Source organism: Chionomys nivalis, chromosome 8, assembly GCF_950005125.1.
Source record: "Chionomys nivalis chromosome 8, mChiNiv1.1, whole genome shotgun sequence".
Lineage (NCBI taxonomy): Eukaryota > Metazoa > Chordata > Mammalia > Rodentia > Cricetidae > Chionomys > Chionomys nivalis.
In genome coordinates, this window is record NC_080093.1 from 4787594 (window position 1) to 4808338 (window position 20745).

Below are 20745 nucleotides of genomic sequence, written 5' to 3' on the forward strand. Positions count from 1 at the left end.
GGAAGAACGAAGGAAGGAGGGAAGGAGGGAGGAAGGAAGGAAGGAAGGTAAGAAGCCCTGAGGCAAGGCATGAGCTAAGCTAAGTCAGAACATTCAAAACTAATAAATTATGTAAATATTCTGAACTAAAAGAGAAGCTGAAACCCCAAACACTTCTGGTCTCAAGCATTTTGGTTAATTGTTGTGGTCACCCTGAGGATCAACCTCATGCCAACTGTCTCCCCTCATTTCCCGCCTCCTCACACTGGTCCCTGAATTATAGTAATGAAAATATTCTCCTAAATGAGGTCCCTGAACACAGGCGTCAAGGGGCCAGGGCTTAGACTAAGAGAGAAAACTGGAGAAAGACGATGTGGGTATGAGCCAAGTGCAGAGCCTATTGTCTCAGCCTGTTTCCTGCGGCTACAGTAAGACTCAGCATTTCAGGATGAGTGACATTTGGCTCACAGCTCTGGAGGCAGAGGGCATGACACTGACTTCTGGCAAGGGCTTGCTGCTGTGTCATTCCTTGGCAGTAGTGGGGAAGGCACAGGCAACCTCAGTGTCTCTGTGATGACATTGGTTCACTAATTGCTACTTGTTAGGCCCCATCTCCCATTAGCACCTGGGGACAGAGTAGCCAAGACATAAACTTTGGAGGGCACACTTAGAACCCTTCATCCGCACAGAGGGAGGCCTGTGTTGGTCTTGCCAGAGATCTTTACTTCTGCATCCTTAAACTGCCCCTCTTCCAGTTCTGTGTGTGCTGTCGCCCTCTAAGTCGTGAAACAGAAGACCAGTTGAACTGGACAGCTTCCATCTCAGCAATCCTCATTTTCACAAGTGGGATAGAGAAGGTGGAGGAGCAACCGTGAGGTACAGTCAGCCTTCGGCCAGGTAGAACCACTCTTAGCTTTTCCCATTAGCAAATTGTTTCTGATTCGTTCTCACAGTGTGGGGGCTCCCACCCAATTTCCCAAGTCAGGCTTGAGAAGTCTGGTAGACAGCAAAGCACCTCAGGTCTGCTTCCACTGGTTCTGGCTGGGGACCACCCTACTATCAGGATGGTGGTTTCACAGTGGGAGGCACCTGAGCCTGGAGTTCTTGCCTGCTAGCTATTTCACCCCCACCCCAGTCTCTGTTTAGGGCATCACAACTTCCCTCCCTGCTCTGAGTGCCCTAACCACACCTAGCCTTAACTCCAGGAAGAGGCCAAAGGTCAGAAGCTGTAAAGGTACTAACTGTAACTCTGTGTAATAGTTTCCACTTCCAGTGTTCTACTTAAATTTTTTTTTCTTTTTTTTAAAAAAAAAGTTTTATAGCTCAAGAGTTAAAGCAAGATCATCTTCATTATAAGAAAACTCATTTATATCCCTGTTTAAAAGCTGCTTTTAGAAAAATCATAAAAAGGAAAAGCAATATTGATTTCAAAAGAAACCAGATGTTTGGTACAAACTAAAGTCCCACAAGTAGTTCAAACATAATGGTAAGCAACTTAGAACATTTTGTATTATTTTTTTTATTTTTTTTGTACACTCACGACTTCTTTATTACAAATTAGCCTGTAAGTATGCCTCCCTACAGCAAAATTAGCATTGTCTCAGGAACAATTTTTTTTATTAATTTATTTATTTATTAAGGATTTCTGTCTCTTCCCCGCCACTGCCTCCCATATCCCTCCCCGTCCCCCAATCAACTCCCCCTCTCTCATCAGCCCTAAGAGCAGTCAGGGTTCCCTGCCCTGTGGGGAGTCCAAGGACCTCCCACCTCCTTCCAGGTCTAGTAAGGTGAACATCTAAACAGCCTAGGCTCCACAAAGCCAGTATGTGCAGTAGGATCAAAACCCAGTGCCATTGTTCTTGACTTCTCAGCAGTCCTCATTGTCCGCTATGTTCAGTGAGTCCGGTATTATCCCATGCTTCTTCAGACCCAGTCCAGCTGGCCTTGGTGAGTTCCTGAAAGAATATCCCCATTGTCTCAGTATGTGGATGCACCCCTCACGGCCCTGAGTTCCTTGCTCATGCTCTCTCTCCTTCTGCTCCTGGTTTGGACCTTGGGGTTGCAGTCTGGTGCTCCAATGTGGGATTCTGTCTCTGTCTCCTTTCATCACCTGATGAAGGTTAATATCCAGGAGGATGTCTATATGTTTTTTTGGGGTTCACCTTCTTATTTAGCTTCTCTAGGATCATGAATTATAGGCTCAATGTCCTTTATTTATGGCTAGAAACCAAATATGAGTGAGTACATCCCATGTTCCTCTTTTTGGGTCTGGCTCACCTCACTCAGGATAGTGTTTTCTATTTCCGTCCATTTGCATGCACTTCCGGTGTTCTACTTAAATTTTTTTTTTAAAAAAAAGGAAATTTCATGAATAAATCCAGATTTCTGGCTTCATGGAAAAATGGGAATATTTGGCAATGCCAAATATTCTCTTGACATCTGTTGACTGAGGAGTGTTGCCTGCTATACATGGGGACTTAGGCATCCACCTGAGGTCTGACTGTTGCCTAGGACTTCACGTCTGGCCTCTGTAGGTATTTTGGTGTAAGCATTAAGCTTGCTCCATTAGTTTACTAGATCTAACTGAGAACCAAGGACGGGCCTTACTCCAGACCCTGAAACACACAAGTTCTAGCATGGACTATGGTGTTATATTTTGGTGGAGGTGATTCTGAACAATAAATTCATTCATATTTAGTATTTCCACGCAGCAATAACTGCTCTCCTCAGGTGGAGGACACATAAAGCAGTCAGGTCCTGGTGGGGACAAGTGGAATGTCACTTTGTAAAGGGTGTCTCTGAAAGTCATAAGGTTGCCTGTAAGCAGAGACTAAAGGCAGTGGAAACTCCCCAAGGCCAGGAGAAGGGATTTTTGTCACCAAGCCACCCCTATTAAGACCTTTGAGACAAGAGAATAAGCAGAAAAGCCTCGAGGAACATTCTAGCCCCAACACCAAGCATTCTTATTCGTCCTTATTGTTTTTGAATTCCACTATAAGTTAAACACAAATGAGTATCGCAGTAAGTTCTTATTCTGTTACTACAAAATAGATAAAATTCAGATTCGGCATTTATCCTTCTAGGAGAGTGAGTCAATCCTCTTTTGTACCCAGGGTTTGGAGACTTGTCCTGTCTGCATTAGTCAGAGGGGCCACAGTCTGCATTTCTATTTAGATTCCAAGAGGGGGTACAGCTATTCTTTAGGCTCCTTTTCTGGAGTATGATCATGGCTAGTGTTCGCCAGTTCCCTCCACCCCCACTCTCTCACACACACCCTGAGATCTGGTTATCCACATAAACATGATGCTACCATGAGTTAACTTTTCTATTTTGAGAAGCATGTCAGCTTGAAATACCTCCACCTTGTCTCAGACGCATGCGTGCTGACGGAGTTGCCAAAATTGTCCCTTGAGTAAGTAGCAGCTTTAAAAGCCAACCAGCTGGGGACTCCACAGCAGAAGGTCAGCAAAGGAAAGTAGAAGTTGGATTCTGAAGGCTCAAGGCGTCCTGAGGGGTTTCATAGTGGTGGGATTTTGAAGGCGTGAACATCTCGACTGGGTTCTGGTTTTCTTGCCTGTTGCTTCTCCCTGGGTACCACACTCCAAGATGAACGTGCAGGCCTGCTCTAGGTGCGGCTATGGCGTCTACCCTGCTGAGAAGATCAGCTGTATAGACCAGGTCAGTGGAGATGTTCTACCGTCTTTGGGAAGATTGACATGCCTGGGACATGTGTCTTCTCACATATGGAGCTTTACTGAACGATAAGGGAAGGATGCATTCTACTTTTCTTAGGTTCTATTCATTTCTATGTCTTCTGTGCTGCTTCAAGAAAAAAAAATTGTTTCATTTTAGAGTGTTCTACTCAAGTGTATAGTTCATGAATTTTAGTTTCATTTTGTCCATGATCCTCGACTTTTTACCTTAAAGTCTGTAAGCCCTGAGTCTGGAGAAAGACCACTAACTGTCTGGTCTTTTCCGTGCCTTCCAGACATGGCACAAGGCGTGTTTCCACTGTGAAGTCTGCAAGATGATGCTCTCTGTTAATAACTTCGTGAGTCACCAGAAAAAGCCGTACTGTCACGCGTAAGTGTCTGATAGCCAGCCCCCACGGCTTGGCTTCTGGTTTCTAAAAAGTAGCCAAGCAAGGGATGGGGTTCTCAGCTCCAGGCTGGATTCTATGCACCTTCTCTGGGAAAGTGCTCATTCAAATCTAGTCACGGAAGAGCCCTAATGTGGGACTTTGGCGAAAGACCAGCTCCCCCATTGTAACCGTGTGTCAAATTATAAAACCTGTAGGACACGGCAACAAAGATCTGCATAGATGGGGCTCCAGAAATGCTCTTAAGTGATGTCCGGATCTATGCCCGCCCTCAGTGAAAATTACCCTCCATGTTACGTGTGTTGAATTCACTTATGTTTACGAGGGATAAGATTTAGTGGGAAGCCATGAGCTGTGTTCTGGAATTTTGTGCTCATCCATCTTAAAAGAGACCAGTTTTCTAGGAAGTCACTTGTCCCCTTGGATCAAGCACTTTTCTAATTTTGATTTCCATTGCGTTTGCAGCCATAACCCTAAGAACAACACTTTCACTAGTGTCTACCACACACCTTTACATCTAACCGTGAAGACGCCTGTGGCCGCCACGGGTGGGGTAAGTCACTTAGCTTTGCAGTTTGAAATGCCTTTAAGGGAACGCGTTGGGCTCAGACCCCTGCTGATTGTTAAGTGATTCTGTTTATACACAGGCCAGTTCACTTCCTCTTCACACACTCAGAGTGTTTATAACTGCTCTTTGTCCTACAGCAGTGGAGACCAGTACACAGGTCCTTGGTTCTAGCATAGCCTTTGTGTCTGGCCAGCCAGGACACAGTGATTATCACTTTGTATAATAGGCCTTGCATACACTAGGTAGTTAATACATAATCAGAAAAGGTTTCAACGAGTCTTTCTTTTTCTCCCTCTGTCGTATTTTGGGTATTTTGGAGTAGAAAACCAAAGCCCTCCGGGTCTACGCTCCGTAACTCCCTTGAATGAGTGGCAGTTTATGATTATCCAGGGATAGCTCAGAGATATTTTAAAAAATGAAATTTGCTTTGGGAGGTAGGTGAGAGGGCTAGGCAGGCAAGGGTGGTGTGTTCGTATGTCCAAGCGTGTGCTCTGTCACCCGCCCAGCTGTTGGTAACGTCGTATCTATTAATACGCTGTGTCATCAGCCTTCATCTTTCTCCAGGCCCATGAGACGCTGCTCTGTGGCATGGAAATTTAGGCAGATTTCTAAAATTAGGGATTACCCAGCAGGTGCAGGGCTCTCTAGTAATCTCTCTTCCTGGCACCGCCCTGTTTGCGTTGACTCTGGCACTCGCTGAGCTGTCCTTAGGAAAGTCTGTTCATGTGTCGTCTCTGCAGCTGCTGTCACCAGACCTCCCTCCCAAGGCACGCGGCATTAAGTTTGGATTTAACTAGCGCGTGCGGTACTGACTGGAAAATCGCTTATGTCACTTCATATATAAGCCAGGGGAGCCGACACTGTTCTTATCTCACTCTCGAGACGTACAAACCTATACAATCCCATCCAGAGCTTGGCGTACAAATCCGGATCTGTCTGGCTGCAGAGTCCATATGATTGGCCCACTTGTATACACACCTGGAGGGTGGAAAACTGCAGAAGCCAGAAAAATGAAAACTTCATGTATCCAGAAGTTTCTGTGGTTGTGTTCAGGGAGAAGGACTTGACCTCAGAATGCATGTGTCATGCTTGGTACAAAGAGATCTGTGCTGTCTGCCATTTCCTGGCCTCCCTCAAGCCTCATCTGACAGGGCTATCTTGGAGTTATACAAGGAGGCACACAGTGTTTATTTACCTTTCCCTGGGCAGCGGAGGGTTTGCTTCCTTTCAACTGTGTATGACAGTCCTAACCTGGAAGGATGCGTGGGTAATCTATCACTCTCCTTTAGACCACAAGCAGGAATGACACTTTCCCAGCATGCCTGACAGTGTCTATTTTGTTTGCATCTATATGACCATGTGACAGTGTGTACGTGTTCCTATGTTTGCACATGGGCAGTGTGTAAGGGTGCTAGCAAGTGTAACCAGACATACATGCACATACAGACACATGATACATGCCCTGCTGTATATATGTATACATTCATGGGCATTGAATGTTTATGGTATGTTTGTATACATACATATGTGTATGTGGTGTGCATATATGCATGTATGAGTCTGTCTGTGTGTAAGTGTGTGTGCAAGTATATTTCTGTGTATATATGTACGTTTTTGCATGGTGTGTATAGTCTGTGCACATATAAAAATTATTATTGAGACTCCTTTCTCCAATTTTTTTCATTAGGAAAAACTGAAATAAATAATCATGTCCTTTTTAGGTCCCAAATCTTTGAGCTACCCTAGGGTTTGTGATGAACGAATTTTTCAACACTACCCTTCCACTCTTTGAGAAACACAGCCAATTCAAAAAGAAATATATTCAGTGTTTATGTGCTAGAATTTTCAAAGGAAGGAAAGGCCTGCTTCAGTGGCAGTGGGGATAGGGAATTGGGGTAAAGACTTCAAGCTGGCATCGATATATGATTTGTCATAGGCATATGATTTTCTGCTTCACAGATGTCATAAAAATAAATGCTTATTAAGCCAGCAGTTCAAGTTTTCTGAGAGTGGATGGAATTTCTATGGCTTCTGTTCAGAGACTGAATCTCCTTTTCAGCATCCCCGGTGGCATGGCAGCTTTGGCTTCTTGCCTCGCTCAGTCCAGTGGCTGTGGTCACTCAGGGCCGACAGTGCTGGGCAAGGGTGGCAAGGCGGCTTTCTGAAAGTGGGGTGCAGCCTCTTGTTTTGGTCACATGTTGTCTTTTCCTTAAGTTGTGATGTCGTGATTCTCTAGCAGGGTTGTTTTACCCATGTAGGACATTTGCTGATTGGGGACTCTGTCACTGTCTCAACTGGGAGGGAGGAATTATTGCACCTGGTGGGGAACCTCCTGCCATGCTCAGGGGAGTCCCCCAAGACAAAGACTTAGCTATGTAACAGGAACCCTGCCTTGAGGTTCTGTTCATGACAGTCTCTCCAAGTCCAATGAGGGATTGGCACCAGACAGTAAGCAGTAGCAGCCTGGGAAGTCAAAGACAGAAGTGTCCTTGCCTGGAAACTGGAACCCCTAGGTTAAATTTTTCTTTCTGCCCTTGTTTCTCCATTGTCTGTAAAATGAAGAATTTAAACTTTAGCTTGTAAAAACTGAAATTTTGGGGCTTCATCTCAGATCCAACAAATTGCGATATCTTGGCTTCGGATTTAAGAAGTTGCTGATTTTTTTTCTTATTATGAGTCCTTTCGTGGAGTTTTCTTTAAGAAACCTTTGCTTTCCCCCAAATCTGGAGGTATTGACCTGCCAGTTCTCCCCAAACTGATCTGGATGGGGACACGATATTGTACATCAGTGTCTTTGCCATCACAGTTGGAATCGTGGTGTGGCTTATAGATACTGCCGATGGCCTATCATAACTGTGTGAAACTATGAAGCCTCGGGGACAGTAAGGAAGCTGGAGGAACATAAGCAGAAGGACTTAGTTCACCAGTTCTCAAGATCTACTATAAAAGCAACATCTTGTCACTTAGTGCACTGAGCCAAAGACAGACAGTGGATGAGATAACACAGTCTGGCAATGACACCAAACACCACTACAGTTCACTGTCAAAAGAACGCTCGTTAGGGCACACGTTGGAGAGACTGACGTTTGCACACTTGCTCACAGCTAAACGGCTGAAGAGTCATAAGACTAGATAAGTGTGTGGGCGGGTTAAGTTGGCTCCTATCCTAATACTACATACAGAAATCAACTAAAAGGGTATTTCCAGTCAAAACAGGAAAGGAATAAACTTACACGGAAATACAAAAGGTAGACAGACTCCATGACATCAGAGAGCCAGTGCTTTATCTAGTCTGGTGGATGGTGAGTGACAGATTAATGGAAAGAAAGCCACGTGGAAAGACTTTCCCCTGTGTAAATTTGTGGAGAATTTTGATGTGGGGTTCCCCTCTGCACGCTGTGAATATGTTTTATTACCATTGGTTAATAAGGAATCTCACATCAGAATTTAGCTTAAAAAGCTACATATTCACTTGTTTCCGTGTGCGTATGTATGTGCGTATGAGCATTTGTGCCTGGGCGTACACGTGTGGTTAGAAGGCAACTCGTGGGAGTCAGCTCCCTTTCCCCACCATGTGAGTGTTGGGGATTGAATTGAGGTGGTCAGGGCTGATGGCAAGTGCCTTCACTAGCTGAGCAGAGCCACCTCTGTCTTTTCGATTTCACCACTCAAGAGCACTTTACCCACAGCAGGGGTTCAATACCCACCACCTGGCAGGTGGCAAAAATGAAGCAAACCACAGTGGGACCAATAACGCAGTGAGCTTTGTGGTACCGCTAAGATGCCTCCCAGCTGAGACTTGGAAGAACCGCCCCAATTTAGCTGTGCATCGCCTATTTTCTCTCCCTTCTCTGATGGAAATCTTACTGACACCGCTTTCACTGTGTACAGCTCAATGGCCAAGAAGATGGTAAGCAGGTAGAATCCGTTTTCCATTGGGACATGAAGTCCAAGGATGGAGCAGGCACACCTAGCAGGCAACCACTGCTGAGTGAGGTGAGTGTGGAAGGGAGAGGAGGGGCAGACCAAGCCGAAGAAGACCACTATTGCTGGAGCTCCTAAGGGACCACTAGCTTCGAGTCGGGCCACCTGTCTGTAGACTAATCCTTCCTGAGAGCACCCCAACTGTGTCTGCCCAGCTCAGATTTGTCACCTTCTGTCCTCCAACCTCAGGGTTTCTGTCACCAGGAACAGTGGTCCCAGTCCTGTGACACTCCACCTGATCCCAGGCCTTCCTCTCTGTCTCTCTGCCCCCCTCCTCTGAATCAGCCATTCCTCCCTGGTCCTGTAAGGGCCTCCTAAAATGGCTCTGCCTGCCTCTGCCTCCCACATGCTGGGATTAAAGGTGTGTGCCACCATACCAGGCTGTAAGAGATTTGTTTGTTTTTTTGGTGGCCCATTTCCTCCTCCTTCAGGTCTTACATTCTTCCTTTCCCCCTCTCCTGTGATTTTTCCTTGAGCCTTGGAGGGAGTGATATAGAGGCATGTAGGGCTATGAATATACTATTATTATTTATTTATTATAGAGGCATGTAGGGCTATGAATATACTATTATTTATTCTGGGAACTTTGACCAGTTATGAGTCTGTGCCCTAACTGCTGCATGTCTGACCAAGGCTGAGAGCATCACTAACCTGTGGCTACAAACTTCAATATTCAGGACAGTAGTAGATGCCCCTACTGCCAATGGCCTCTCTGGCCTTGGTATCTTGACCAGGTCACAATACCAGATCCATGTGTGTCATAAGTTCCCTCCTGTAGAAAAGGGTCTCAAATCAAGTCAGAAAACAATTTTATCACCTATAAAAACTTGTTAACCCACATGGCAATTGTGACGATTAAAGAATGGATAAATGCAAAGATGTCAGAGTAATGTCGGGTGCAAGAATATCAGCTATTAGTATATTTATTGATAACTATATGCCAATGTATTTTTCATTAACCAATGTGCATTATTTTCTTGCTGTCTTTCCATTCCACGGACACTTGAGAGCTAGGTCCACATCAGCACCTTTTAAGCGTGTGGATGTGTGTCAAGGACGCATCATTGAGAGCAGATGCAGGGTGTTGCCTTATTGGTGGGCAGGGCTCTCTGTTCTTACACATGATAAAGCTGCAATAATTACTCGTTTGGATATGGGGGTGTGTTCCTAGAACAGACAATGAAAACTGAGCTTGTGATGGCCAAGCATACATGACTTTTCATTTTCACGAAGGCTGTCGATTGCTCTCGCATACAGGTTACCTTAAAATGCTTCATTCTCCCTAAAGTATGTGTAAGCACACACATGTTTTCTAGTGTCTGTTTACTTCTTTTGTTTTATTCCTGAAGTTTTCACCAAATGTTTTAAAAGAAAAATCTTTTTCTTTTTCCTTTGGTTTTTCCATTGACAGATACAAAATAAGTAGTAAGCTTTCGAAATTTTGCTGGGTAAAGCTGACTTACTCATATCTGCCTAAGGTGACCTCTCCTGGCCCTTAATACACAGAGGAGCAAAGAAGTATTTTATTGCATCGGGAAGGTTTCTGTAACATAGAGGATCTCAGGGAATTGTTAGTCAAGATATTAGGTCATTTTCTTGTCTGAAACCCAGGAGCAGTTTGGTTGACTGAGACCCTGAATGTGTTTAGGGGGCTACATACTTTTAGAGAGCAGATTATCTTCACAGTGAAGGATTGCTGGGGTTGTGTGGGGTGGGCTGGGGGAGTGTGGGGTGAACTGGGGGGTGGACTGGGGAGAATGTGGGGTGGGCTGGGGGGATTGTGGGATGGATTGTGGGGTGAACTGGGGGAGTGTGGGGTGGACAACCAAGCAGGCACAGAATGTGTCTGGATGCAGGTGCCTGCTTTCTTTGTAGAGAGATTATTGGCCGGGGTATGGAGACAGGAACACTTGGTCTCCAGGAGATCTGCCAGACCCTGAGATCGTAAGGATGGTTGAAGCTCAGTCTCTCGGTGAGGTAAGGGCTTATGAACCACTTGCAATCAGTAGGTAACAATTCCTCTACATATTCCTTTATTTTTAAGATTGTGGTGGAAAGAACACCTGCCCTTGTCTTGACTTGACTAATGTCTTGTCACCATGGGAAAAACCCCTGACAGGGGGATGTTTGTTTTTGGCTCATGGATGCCGGGGTCTCAGTCCATCATGGCAGCGACTTGTTCACAGTGTGTACCAGGAGGCAGAGAAAAGGATTCTCTCTGTCTCCGCCCTTCTTTCGCCCAGCATTTACTTTAGTTTTCCCCCACCTAGCTCTGTTCTTCTGCCCTATCACAGGCTAAGACAGTTTCTTATTCATCAACTAATAAAAGCAACACATAGACAGAAGGACCTCCCACACCAGGAAGGGGGAAGTCTAGCTATAATGCCCCTCTCCCCAAGATTCCCATGTCCCAGTCTGTGGATCCTGTTACTCAGTTTCCTTACACATCAAAGACACTGTTTAGATGCGATTATGTTAAGGATCTCATGGTGATAAGGAGAACCTGGATTCTGAGGGTTGCCTCACAAAGTTCTCTCCAGCCAGTAGACAGGGAGGACAGGGCCAGAGGAAAGTCACTGTAGCGAGAGAAGCAGAGATCAAAGCCATGTCAGGTCAAAAAGTGAGGACTACGGGGGACTCTGAAGAGAGAAGGGGGAGAGATGGATTCTCCTCGTGTTCCAGAAGGAGCTGGTCCTGTTGCCCACAGTAGACTCCTCACCTCTAGAACCATGAGGGAGCAGTTCAATGGTGCTGGAGCAGAGAGGGGTGGAGAAACCCTTCACTGCAGATGGCGCCCTTGCTTCTTCTCTACACAGCCCATACAAAGCTTCCCGCTGAAGACTCTGCTGGGGAAATTACAATTAGTTTTTGTAACCTTTTCCTTTGGAAAACAGACAGCAAGATAAACAGAAATGCTGAGGTCATATTTCTTATTACAAAAGTTATCCCTCGGATTGCTCAGAAAAAGATGAGACTTCTCTCTTCCTGTGCTGTAGAACTCCCTCTGGAGATGAGCTCCAGCCGAGTCTCTTGGATTAATTGCCATGCTATGATACCAGGGCACATGAGGAAGTTGTACCAGGCTCCCCATAAAATGATATAAACACTAGAGGTGGTTCCCTTTGACTTGGGGTCTGTGGGTCCTCAGTCTAGAGGGTGTTATTCAAGGAGATTGATGTGTTTCCCACAAAGGGGATGAGTCCAGTGTCTCTGATGTCATTGTATCTCATGAGCTCTTATCCAGTACCAGGCTGGTCCTCATGCCTCTGTGGTTCCTCAGCAGGGCTATACAGGAGACTGCGAACAGCAGCAAGGCAAGGGGAGCTTCCCAGCCATGATCACACCTGCCTACCAAAGGGCCAAGACAGCCAACCAGCTGGCCAGCCAGGTGAGAGTCCCTGGGCTCACTTGTATCCTTGATGATGCTAACTTTTGACATGAATGCAGCCAGCCCTGCAATTCAGGAGAACAATACAAAGAACGTTTTACAGGGTTGTGAAAACTAAGTTTTCCTTATAATGTGTCTTGATTGGGCCACATCTACAAAATGTGAAGAAGGGAAGAATGCAGAGGCCACAGAACTCAGCCAAAGACTCAAATAAACATTCATCCAGGTTGCTGGTTTTCCTTAGAGTGGACACAGATCTACCTGGAGCATAGCATAGCTTATGGGTTAAGAGCTCAGGCTTTAGAGGTGGAAACTTATGATTCGAATCCTGGCTCTTTCAAACATTAGCTGTGTATCTCTGGTCAAATTACTTAGCTTTTCTGCCCCTCAGCTTCTCGTTCAGGGTAAAGAATAGTCCCACTGGATGTGATTGTTGAAATGGTCACGGGAGTTGCTAGTTAGTGACACTTAGAAGTGCCTAGTACTCTATAAATTGGCACATCAGCAAAGAGAACGTTTGTGAGCACAGACTCGGTTTGTTTTGTGCATGCTTGAAGGTTTAGCTTCTGGAGAGCTGTAAGGCAGGGTCCTCCCTGAGGCTTAAGGTAGGTGTGACACGGCTTTGACTCGGCTTCTCCTTGCCAGGTACAATACAAGAGAGGCCACGATGAGCGCATCTCCACGTTCACTCCAGTGGCAGACACTCCTGAGCTGCTACGGGCCAGAGCTGGGGGACAGCTTCAAAGTGATGTAAGAAACAGTGTAGGAGGGCTGGGGGAAATGGATCAGTGAACAAAACATTTGCCACGCAAGCCTTATGACCAGAGTTCAGATCTCCACAGCCCTTAAAAGATCCAGACAAGTGCACTGCACAGCTGCAACCCCAGTGCTCGGCAGGCGGAGACAAGGGTTCCTGGAACAAGCTGGGGAGCTAGAGTAGCTAGAATCAGAGAGCTTCGCATTGAGTGAGAGATCCTGCCTCGATACAGAAGGTGGAGAGCAATCAAGGAAGTCACTAAACATCAACTTCAGGTCTCTCTATGTAAGCACACATATGCAAAGGAGCCTGCAGACATGTGTACCCATCCTCATGTGAACACACATATACACAAACATGTGTACCACATACATATGAAAAATGATTTTGTCTAAGGCATGATGGTCCTTACTTAACATCGCTCGTTTTTTTGTTATCTGGAGAAGAGGGAGGGAAGAATGGAGGAGGAAGTGATCCCTGCTGGGCACCAGAAAGAGCTTCCTGAGGTCACTGTCATAAGTCAGCCCTCACCGGCCTTGAAGAAACTCTTTGAACAGAATACACTAGGTTATATTTGCACCCAGCCAGGCGTATCAGATGCATGAGAGAGAAACCTCTCGGGCCACTTCTGAGGATGTCCCTTTTCCACCATTGTCCCTTCTCATAGCCCATACGCTCCACCGTGTGCTAGGTCCAAGAACCGAGTGTGGTTCTGAATGGAAGATCGGAGCACAAATCCAGCTTCATGGCTGAGATCTGTGACTGAGATGCCCACTTTGTCTTCCAGACTTGACATCAGCTCCTCAGAGACAGCCTTCCTGCTTTGCTCCACAGCCCCAGCCCTGGCCCACAGCCGCTGCCCTGGCCCCCAGCCCCAGCCCTGGCCCACAACCCCAGCCCTGGTCCACAGCCCCAGCCCTGGCCCCCAGCCCCAGCCCTGGCCCCCAGCCCCAGCCCTGGCCCACAGGCTGGGGCTCACGACACTCTGCATGGACCCCCTTGGATGTCTAGTGGGACTGCAGTGGGGCATTCACTGGTTTCTTTTGAACTACCCAGGTGAGATACACGGAAGACTGCGGAGCTCCGAGAGGGAAAGGCAGTTTTCCCGCCATGATCACACCTGCTTACCAGATAGCGAAGAGAGCCAGTGAGCTGGCAAGCGATGTAAGTACCTGTGGCCGTGTTGTCATGTTAAGGAGGAAGCCAGAACTTAGCCTGGATTAGGAAGTCCAAGTTCCTGTCTGTTTTAACATGTTTGACAAGACCAAGAATTACCTTTCCCTCACCTGAGCTGCACACCTTAGACCCACACAGACAGAGAGCCCCTCGAGCATGTATTTTTACTCTGTGACTCTCATAACGGGACTCATTGATTTTTTTTCTTACCCTCCAAACAGGTGAGGTACCATCAACAATATCAAAGAGAAATGAAGGGAAAGGCTAGTTCTGTCGGAGCTGAGGGCGGCGTGACCAAGGAATGTGCAGACCAGTATGGCCAGGTGTGTGGTACTTCTGGGAGAGGCCTTGGTCCTCTCCAAAGCCAGATTGGTTTGTCCCCTACAGCGGTGACAGCCATGGACATATGATCAATATATAGATAACAAATCCCAGTACCTTGAAAAGAAGAGCCTACACCAGTGTGGCGACTTGGCCAGTAATAAGATGTTTTCATCTGTTCACTGAAGGACAATTACTAGGAATCAAACTGGTTGGGTTAGCACTGTATGAGCATTGGAAGGGATCAAAATGTATGTCTTGAGGGGCTGAGGAGCTGGCTTAGTGGGTGAGAGTGCTCGCTGTGTTAGAGGGAGAACTTCAGCTCAAATCTCTACCACCCATATTTATAGAAAAGGGAGGCAATGGGCAATGCCATGTTCAGCGATAACTCCAGTGCTGTGCAAGGGGGAGATACGAGGATCATTGGGGCTTCCTGGTTGCCAGCCTAGCTTCCGTTTCAATGAGAGACCCCATCTCTAGGAAATAGGGTGCAGGATACTAGAAGTCCCTCTTTGGTCTCTGCACACATGCACCCCTGCACATGCATGTTCAACATACACACCCCAAAATCTTTATCTTATTGAAAATATTAAGTATTTCCCTAAGTAACAGAAATTACTTCCTTAGGAAGTAAATAGTTCATCTAGCTTACTAGAAAAGCAGCATGATCTAGATTACAAAAGGCTTTATTCTACTTGATTTCTGGTTACACAGCACACGTGGCTGATGGGGACCAGTGTGGAGATGTCAAAGCACCTTCTGCAGAGATCTGATGTTGGGTCTAAACAAAGTAGTGTTTGAGACTAACAGAATACAACCACCATGGATATTCAGTGGCAGCATGGGGTGGGAGAGTCCTTGGCTTATTGGATATTGTGATGATTGATGAGGATGACAGTTTTTTATGTGTGTATGCATGTATGAATGAATGTATGTGTGTATGTATGTATGTATGCATGTATGTATGTATTATATGGTGGTTCAGGCTCTAGGACCTAGTGTCTTAGCACCACATGGTACATCTTTGGCAGTCCCTGGAATGTCCTCTGTGGATGAGCTTTCCTGAGATCAGTCTCTTGAGCTATCATTGCTGAGGACCACACATGTCAAGAGGGACACATTACTGACCAAAGCTTTTGATTGACTCATCAGGTTTACTCAGAAGAGTGTGATGAACCTCGGGGAAAGGGCAGCTTCCCGGCCATGATCACTCCAGCTTATCAGAATGCCAAGAAGGCCAATGAACTTGCTAGTGATGTAAGTACTGGCGGAGTCACAGAGGTGGAACCACGGAAATGCTGGGGGCTGCTCTTACTGCTCCGTGGGGATACGGGAATGCTGGGGGCTGCTCTTTCCGGGAGCCACGCGCAGACATCTCTTAGAGTCAAGTGAAAGCAGAATGCTAGTGTTGCCCCAGGTCCAGACTCATGGTGTCTTCTTGAGCTGCTCATAGACTTTGAGCCCATTTATCTGTCCATGTGGAAATGAGACTAGACAAACCGCCCTGCTCATGTGTCATTTGAAAAGGTACCAACGTTGGTCCAAGCAGATCAAAACCCATCATGAAACCAAAGCCCCATTGTGAAATTGAGCCTTTTAGGGGAAAAGCTTACTGAAAGGATGTAACAAGTCTTTCTCTGTCCCACCAGCCAGCTCCCAAATAGTGATACGGAGACTCATTATTAATTATGAAAGCTCGGCCTTTAGTTTAGGCTTGTTCCTAACTAAGGCTCATAACTTATATTAACCGTTTATAGTAATCTGTTTTGCCTTGTGGCTCTTTACCTCTCTTCCATCTTGTACCTCCTGTTTCCTCTCTGTGTCTCCTGTCGGCTCCTGTGTAGGGCCTGATTATCTCTACCCTCTTCATGTCTCTGCCTGGAAGTCCCCCCTATACCTCCTGCCTAGCTATTGGCTGTTCAGCTTCTTATTACACCAATCACAACAAATACATCTTCACACAGTGTACAAATACCCTACAATGGAAAAGGTCATGTGATTATCAAATTGAGTGTGACCCAGTGAGTGATAAGAGATTTTTATCTGGAGAATGTTAGCAGCTGGCAGTCCTTGAGAGACGGGCTATAATTAAACTTGGTAAAGTGTGGCACCCTCTGCAGTTCTTAACCTGGCCACTCGGACGTGGTCTCTGACTGGAACCTAATTCATTTCTCCCCTTTACCCTTCTTCATTCTGCCACCATTCAATGAGTACCCAGTAACCCAGAACAGAACCACCTTTGCCTCAGGAAGGGAAATGCAAGACTTTACTCCTTTCTCTGCAGACAAAGCAGAAATGGTGTTGGAATTGAGGGCAGGATGGGGTTAGAATTTCTCTTTAAGGTGGCCGCCTGAAGAACCTCTTTCCCTTTCTCCAGGCAGAGTTAGAGGGGCCAGGAAGAAAGAGTTTTAACACAAAAAAGAATCAAGTGGTTTCTAAATTTAATAAAGGATTTTTAGAGAGTCTAGAGGAATATTTCTCCCTTTAGAGAATTATAGCACGTCTGTCCGTGTTAGCATTACCTCGGGGTTATTTCAGATTTCTCGCGCGGCAGCCACAACCCCAGACCCTCTGTGTGTGCTCCTTCCAGATAAAATACAGGCAGGACTTCCAGAAGATGAAAGGCGCCGCGCATTTCCACTCGCTCCCGGCCCAGGACAACTTGGTTCTTAAGCGCGCTCAGAGTGTGAACAAGCTTGTGAGTGAGGTGAGTGTTTGGGGGATCCATTCTCCTGTATGCTCCTCCTTTCTCCAGTGGATGCAGTAGCCCTGTTGAAAAACACAGTTGCCGCTGCTGCTGGCACTTACCTATAGCCCTGGCCTTACTGGGTAACTGGGGCTGGAGGGTCAGGAGTTTAGACACAGTGAGTCAGAGGCCAGCCTGCACTGTGTGAGACCCTGCCTCAAAACAAACAAAATGAAACCACGCATACTGCCTGCGTGTTTCCTGTTTCCATATCAAGTGTACACAGAGCCAAAGAAGTTAAATCTTTATCTGTTGGCTCAAAACTTTCTTACTAAATATTCAGAAGTGCCAATCAACAGATTTGTAGATGTCAGAGCGAATACTACATGTTGCAACTTTTAGAGATTTATTTTAAGTTTTAACTGTGTGTGTGCGCGCGTATGTATGTGAATGCAGGTGCCCTGAGAGGTCAGACGAGGGTACCAGGTCTCCCTGGAGCTGGAGCTACAGGCAGTTATGAGCCACCCTCTTGGGAAGCAAACTCAGGTCCTCTGCAAGAGCAGCAACTTCTCATCATTGGACTGTCTCTTTGTCCTGCCTCTGAGCCATCTGCCTAGCTCCTATGCTCCAACTTTTAAAACTATGAGTTGTTTCATTTGTGTGGAGACAAAGTCTAGAAAGACTGTTGCAAACTCCACATTTCTCTTATCACTGGAGTCAGAGTTGAGAGAAGCTGTGTCTACCATAGGAGTTCCCCTTTCCTTCCAGGCTGGCCTGGCTGCTCAGGGCTGCACATTGCTTGACCCACTCCATGTTTAAGCCTTAGTTGGCAAGAACATTTGTCCTCTAGTTCCCTGGAGCTCTATTGTCCCTTAATGATGGTCCTGTCAGCTGCTGCTCAGTACTTGAAGACCTGTGAGTGGCAGCTCTGACTATGGGAAGATTTGTGGCTATGAAAGTGCCCTGTGTCATGTTCTCTGAGGATCGGGCACTGAGATGCAGGTATCTTGGAACAACCTGTTAATTCTGTAAGGCCTTGATCTCAAACCAAGCTGATCGGTTACCTTCTGACCTTTGGCCTTTGAATGCTCAGAATCAGACTTCCCAGTTTCTCATCAGGAGCCTTGGATGCTTTGAGATGGTGGCCGGGTGCTGAGAGCTTAGATGCTCTAGATGATTCTAATAATCTAGAGCAGATGTCAGCACACTATGGCCTTGGTTTCAGTTCTAGCTCATGGCCCAGATCTAGCTCAGGGCCTGTTTTTATAGATGAAGTGTTCGGGACACAGTGACCTTGTTATCTGGCTACATACTGCTTTTGGCTGCCATCAGGATCTCATGGTGAACATGAGCACTGACACAGATACTGCTTGGAGGACAAAGCCTGAAATATTCAATTTATTTTGTTAGCTATATGATAGAGTAATGATTATATTAATATATAATTAATGTTAACATATAGTTCTCTATATGGTATATATAATATCACTTTGTTAGTTCTGGTAGACCTGTGCAGTCATTGGACCATCTCTTTTTCATAGCCCAGAAAAGGAAAGTTTCTGGAATGATGTAGAGATCTCAGGGACAGAGGTAGAACAAGAGGCCGTTGGGCAGGTGGAGGAAAGGAACAGCTCAGGGAGATTCACACAGGAAAGAGCCACTCCTTTTTCTCCGTGAATATACATTATTGAACATATGACTATCAAGACATGTATTTATAGAGCCTGGGGAGATGGCTCAGTGGGTAAAATGCTTGCCACACAAACAAAAGGACCCAGGTTTGGCTCTCTAGAATCCAGTCAAAAGACAGAAATGGTGGTGCAAACTTATAACTGCAGCGCTGTGGGTGGGAATGTGTGGGGTGGGGCCCGGGGAGCAGAAGCAGCTAGGTCCTGGGAACCTGCTCTCCAGCCAGTGTGACTGAAGGAGCAAGTTCCAGCATGAGACCATGCCTCACAAAAAAACAAGGTAAGATGCTCAACACGGACCTCTGGCCTCCACATGTGGACGTATGAGTATGTGTATGTGCACACACACACACAGTTTGTTTTGTGTGGCTGTGCCTGGACCTGAGTGTATGTTTATTCACCATGTGCATGCCTGGAGGTCAGAGAGCACTGGATCCCTGAAACTGGAGATCCTCCATGTGGGTGCTGGGAACTGAACCCAGGTCCTCTGGAAGAGCAGTGGCCTCTTCACACTGAGCCATTTCTCTACCCCTCCCCCGCCCCACTTTAAGGAACTATCTCTAGCGGTAGGATTCAAAAGCACACATTTTCAACTATACATCATTTGTCTGCATTGAAATGCACCTTGCACACCTGTAGCTCTGCCATATGGTTTTGTCAGGCCCTGTCACCATTTAAGAGGTATTTCCTTTGGTGAGTGATCCCACTGGCACTTTCTGTTTTGTTTGTCCCTGTGATTATCAGCCCTGTCTCTCTTGGTGGTACTCACCTTAACTGCTTTCTGCAGTTACCTGGGACTGATAACAATAGCCTCCCATCCTGCAGTTACCTGGGACTGTCTGTTGGCTAACATGGCCTCACATCCTGCACGAAGCACAGGGGGGGCTCCTATGCCAGCCTATTTTAAATTAAAGATGGCCTTCCTTGGAATGGGTTCCTCCATCGAATTCCGTTGTAAAGTATTGTTAAATTTTTCTGATGTGTTCACAAAGAGACCTTCATGTGGGTCTAGAGTGGGAGGAGATTCCTCAAGTGGACTTATCTCTGCCTTGGGCTCTCAGAAGAAACAGGGCATGGCTATCACATAAACAAACAAGGCATTTTACCCCAAGAGTACCCACGCCATTTATAAAACCATTTGGGCCACCATCATTATTATTGTTATTTGATGCTGCAGAACAACCCCAGAGCCCCATACTGGTTACACTCACTGACACCTGAGTTACAACCCAAGCCCTGGGATGCTCACCATCACCGGGTTACAACCCAACCCGATCTACAGTTCTTGATCTGCGCAAAGAGTTACAGTACTTGCTATTGAGAAGGGCTACATATTTGTAATTTTCAGAATGAGAGAATGAGATAACTTGCTTTGTTATTTATTTTTATAGAGGAACACACACACACATTTTTAGTATCCTCTGCCCTACTTTAAATCTTGAGTTGAAAGTTTTCTAAAATAATATCCCAGTCAGGTCTTGGGTCTATTTTCAAGAATGACGTCCGGTTTGGTTCTACTAAGCACCCGGTGTTCGGTTTTCCAAGGTGGAGTATAAGAAGGACCTGGAAGGTAGTAAAGGTCACAGTATCAACTACTGTGAGACTCCCCAGTTCAGGAATGTGAGCAAGATCTCAAAATTCACCAGTGATGTGAGTTATTCCCGAGCCATCTGTCTGGGCATGTTTTGTGAGTTGAGCTTCTGTGTCTCCTGAGAGGCGGTCTTGGTGACAATATCCATGTGTCTTGGAGAAGCATGGCCTCCCAGGTGCATGGTACCTTGAGTGTTGGTTAGGTGTGTCTTCTGGGGTTAGTCTGCTTATCACCAAATGATGTCACAACCCCAGTATTCCCTGCTTGCCCGTATGTGACCGAGTCCTCAAGGCAGGACTGTGTACATCACATCTTTGTGGCATAGTGGCTGTTCCTGGTGCTGAATGCTAGCATGGGAGCCCGATGGAGCATGCTGTGCCCCCTTCACTGTGACTGTGTGCTTTGGAGTTGATTTATGATCTCACGTGATCTTCATTGTCAGTTGGAGAGACACCGAACGCTGGAGTGCCACTTACGAATGTGGATGTCCTCAGAGAAGTTTTGAGGA

At 46.2% G+C, this 20745-nt stretch overlaps 1 protein-coding gene across 4 annotated transcripts in view; it reads left to right on the top strand.

Annotated features, from left to right (window-relative positions):
* The first annotated feature begins 3435 nt into the window (after positions 1 to 3435).
* Nrap (nebulin related anchoring protein) overlaps positions 3436 to 20745 on the top strand; it is a 68885-nt gene continuing 51575 nt past the window's right edge. Inside the window, exons 1-12 of one of the 4 annotated variants that reach the window (XM_057777669.1) lie at positions 3436 to 3657; positions 3968 to 4062; positions 4544 to 4631; positions 8538 to 8642; positions 10506 to 10607; positions 11911 to 12018; positions 12664 to 12768; positions 13832 to 13939; positions 14173 to 14274; positions 15425 to 15529; positions 16863 to 16979; positions 20192 to 20296. In XM_057777669.1, coding sequence (XP_057633652.1) covers positions 3586 to 3657; positions 3968 to 4062; positions 4544 to 4631; positions 8538 to 8642; positions 10506 to 10607; positions 11911 to 12018; positions 12664 to 12768; positions 13832 to 13939; positions 14173 to 14274; positions 15425 to 15529; positions 16863 to 16979; positions 20192 to 20296 — 1212 coding nt within the window. In that variant the 5' untranslated portion in view covers positions 3436 to 3585. The remainder of the gene's footprint in view (positions 3658 to 3967; positions 4063 to 4543; positions 4632 to 8537; positions 8643 to 10505; positions 10608 to 11910; positions 12019 to 12663; positions 12769 to 13831; positions 13940 to 14172; positions 14275 to 15424; positions 15530 to 16862; positions 16980 to 20191; positions 20297 to 20745) is intronic. The other 3 variants (XM_057777670.1, XM_057777671.1, XM_057777672.1) reach the window with 3 other exon arrangements.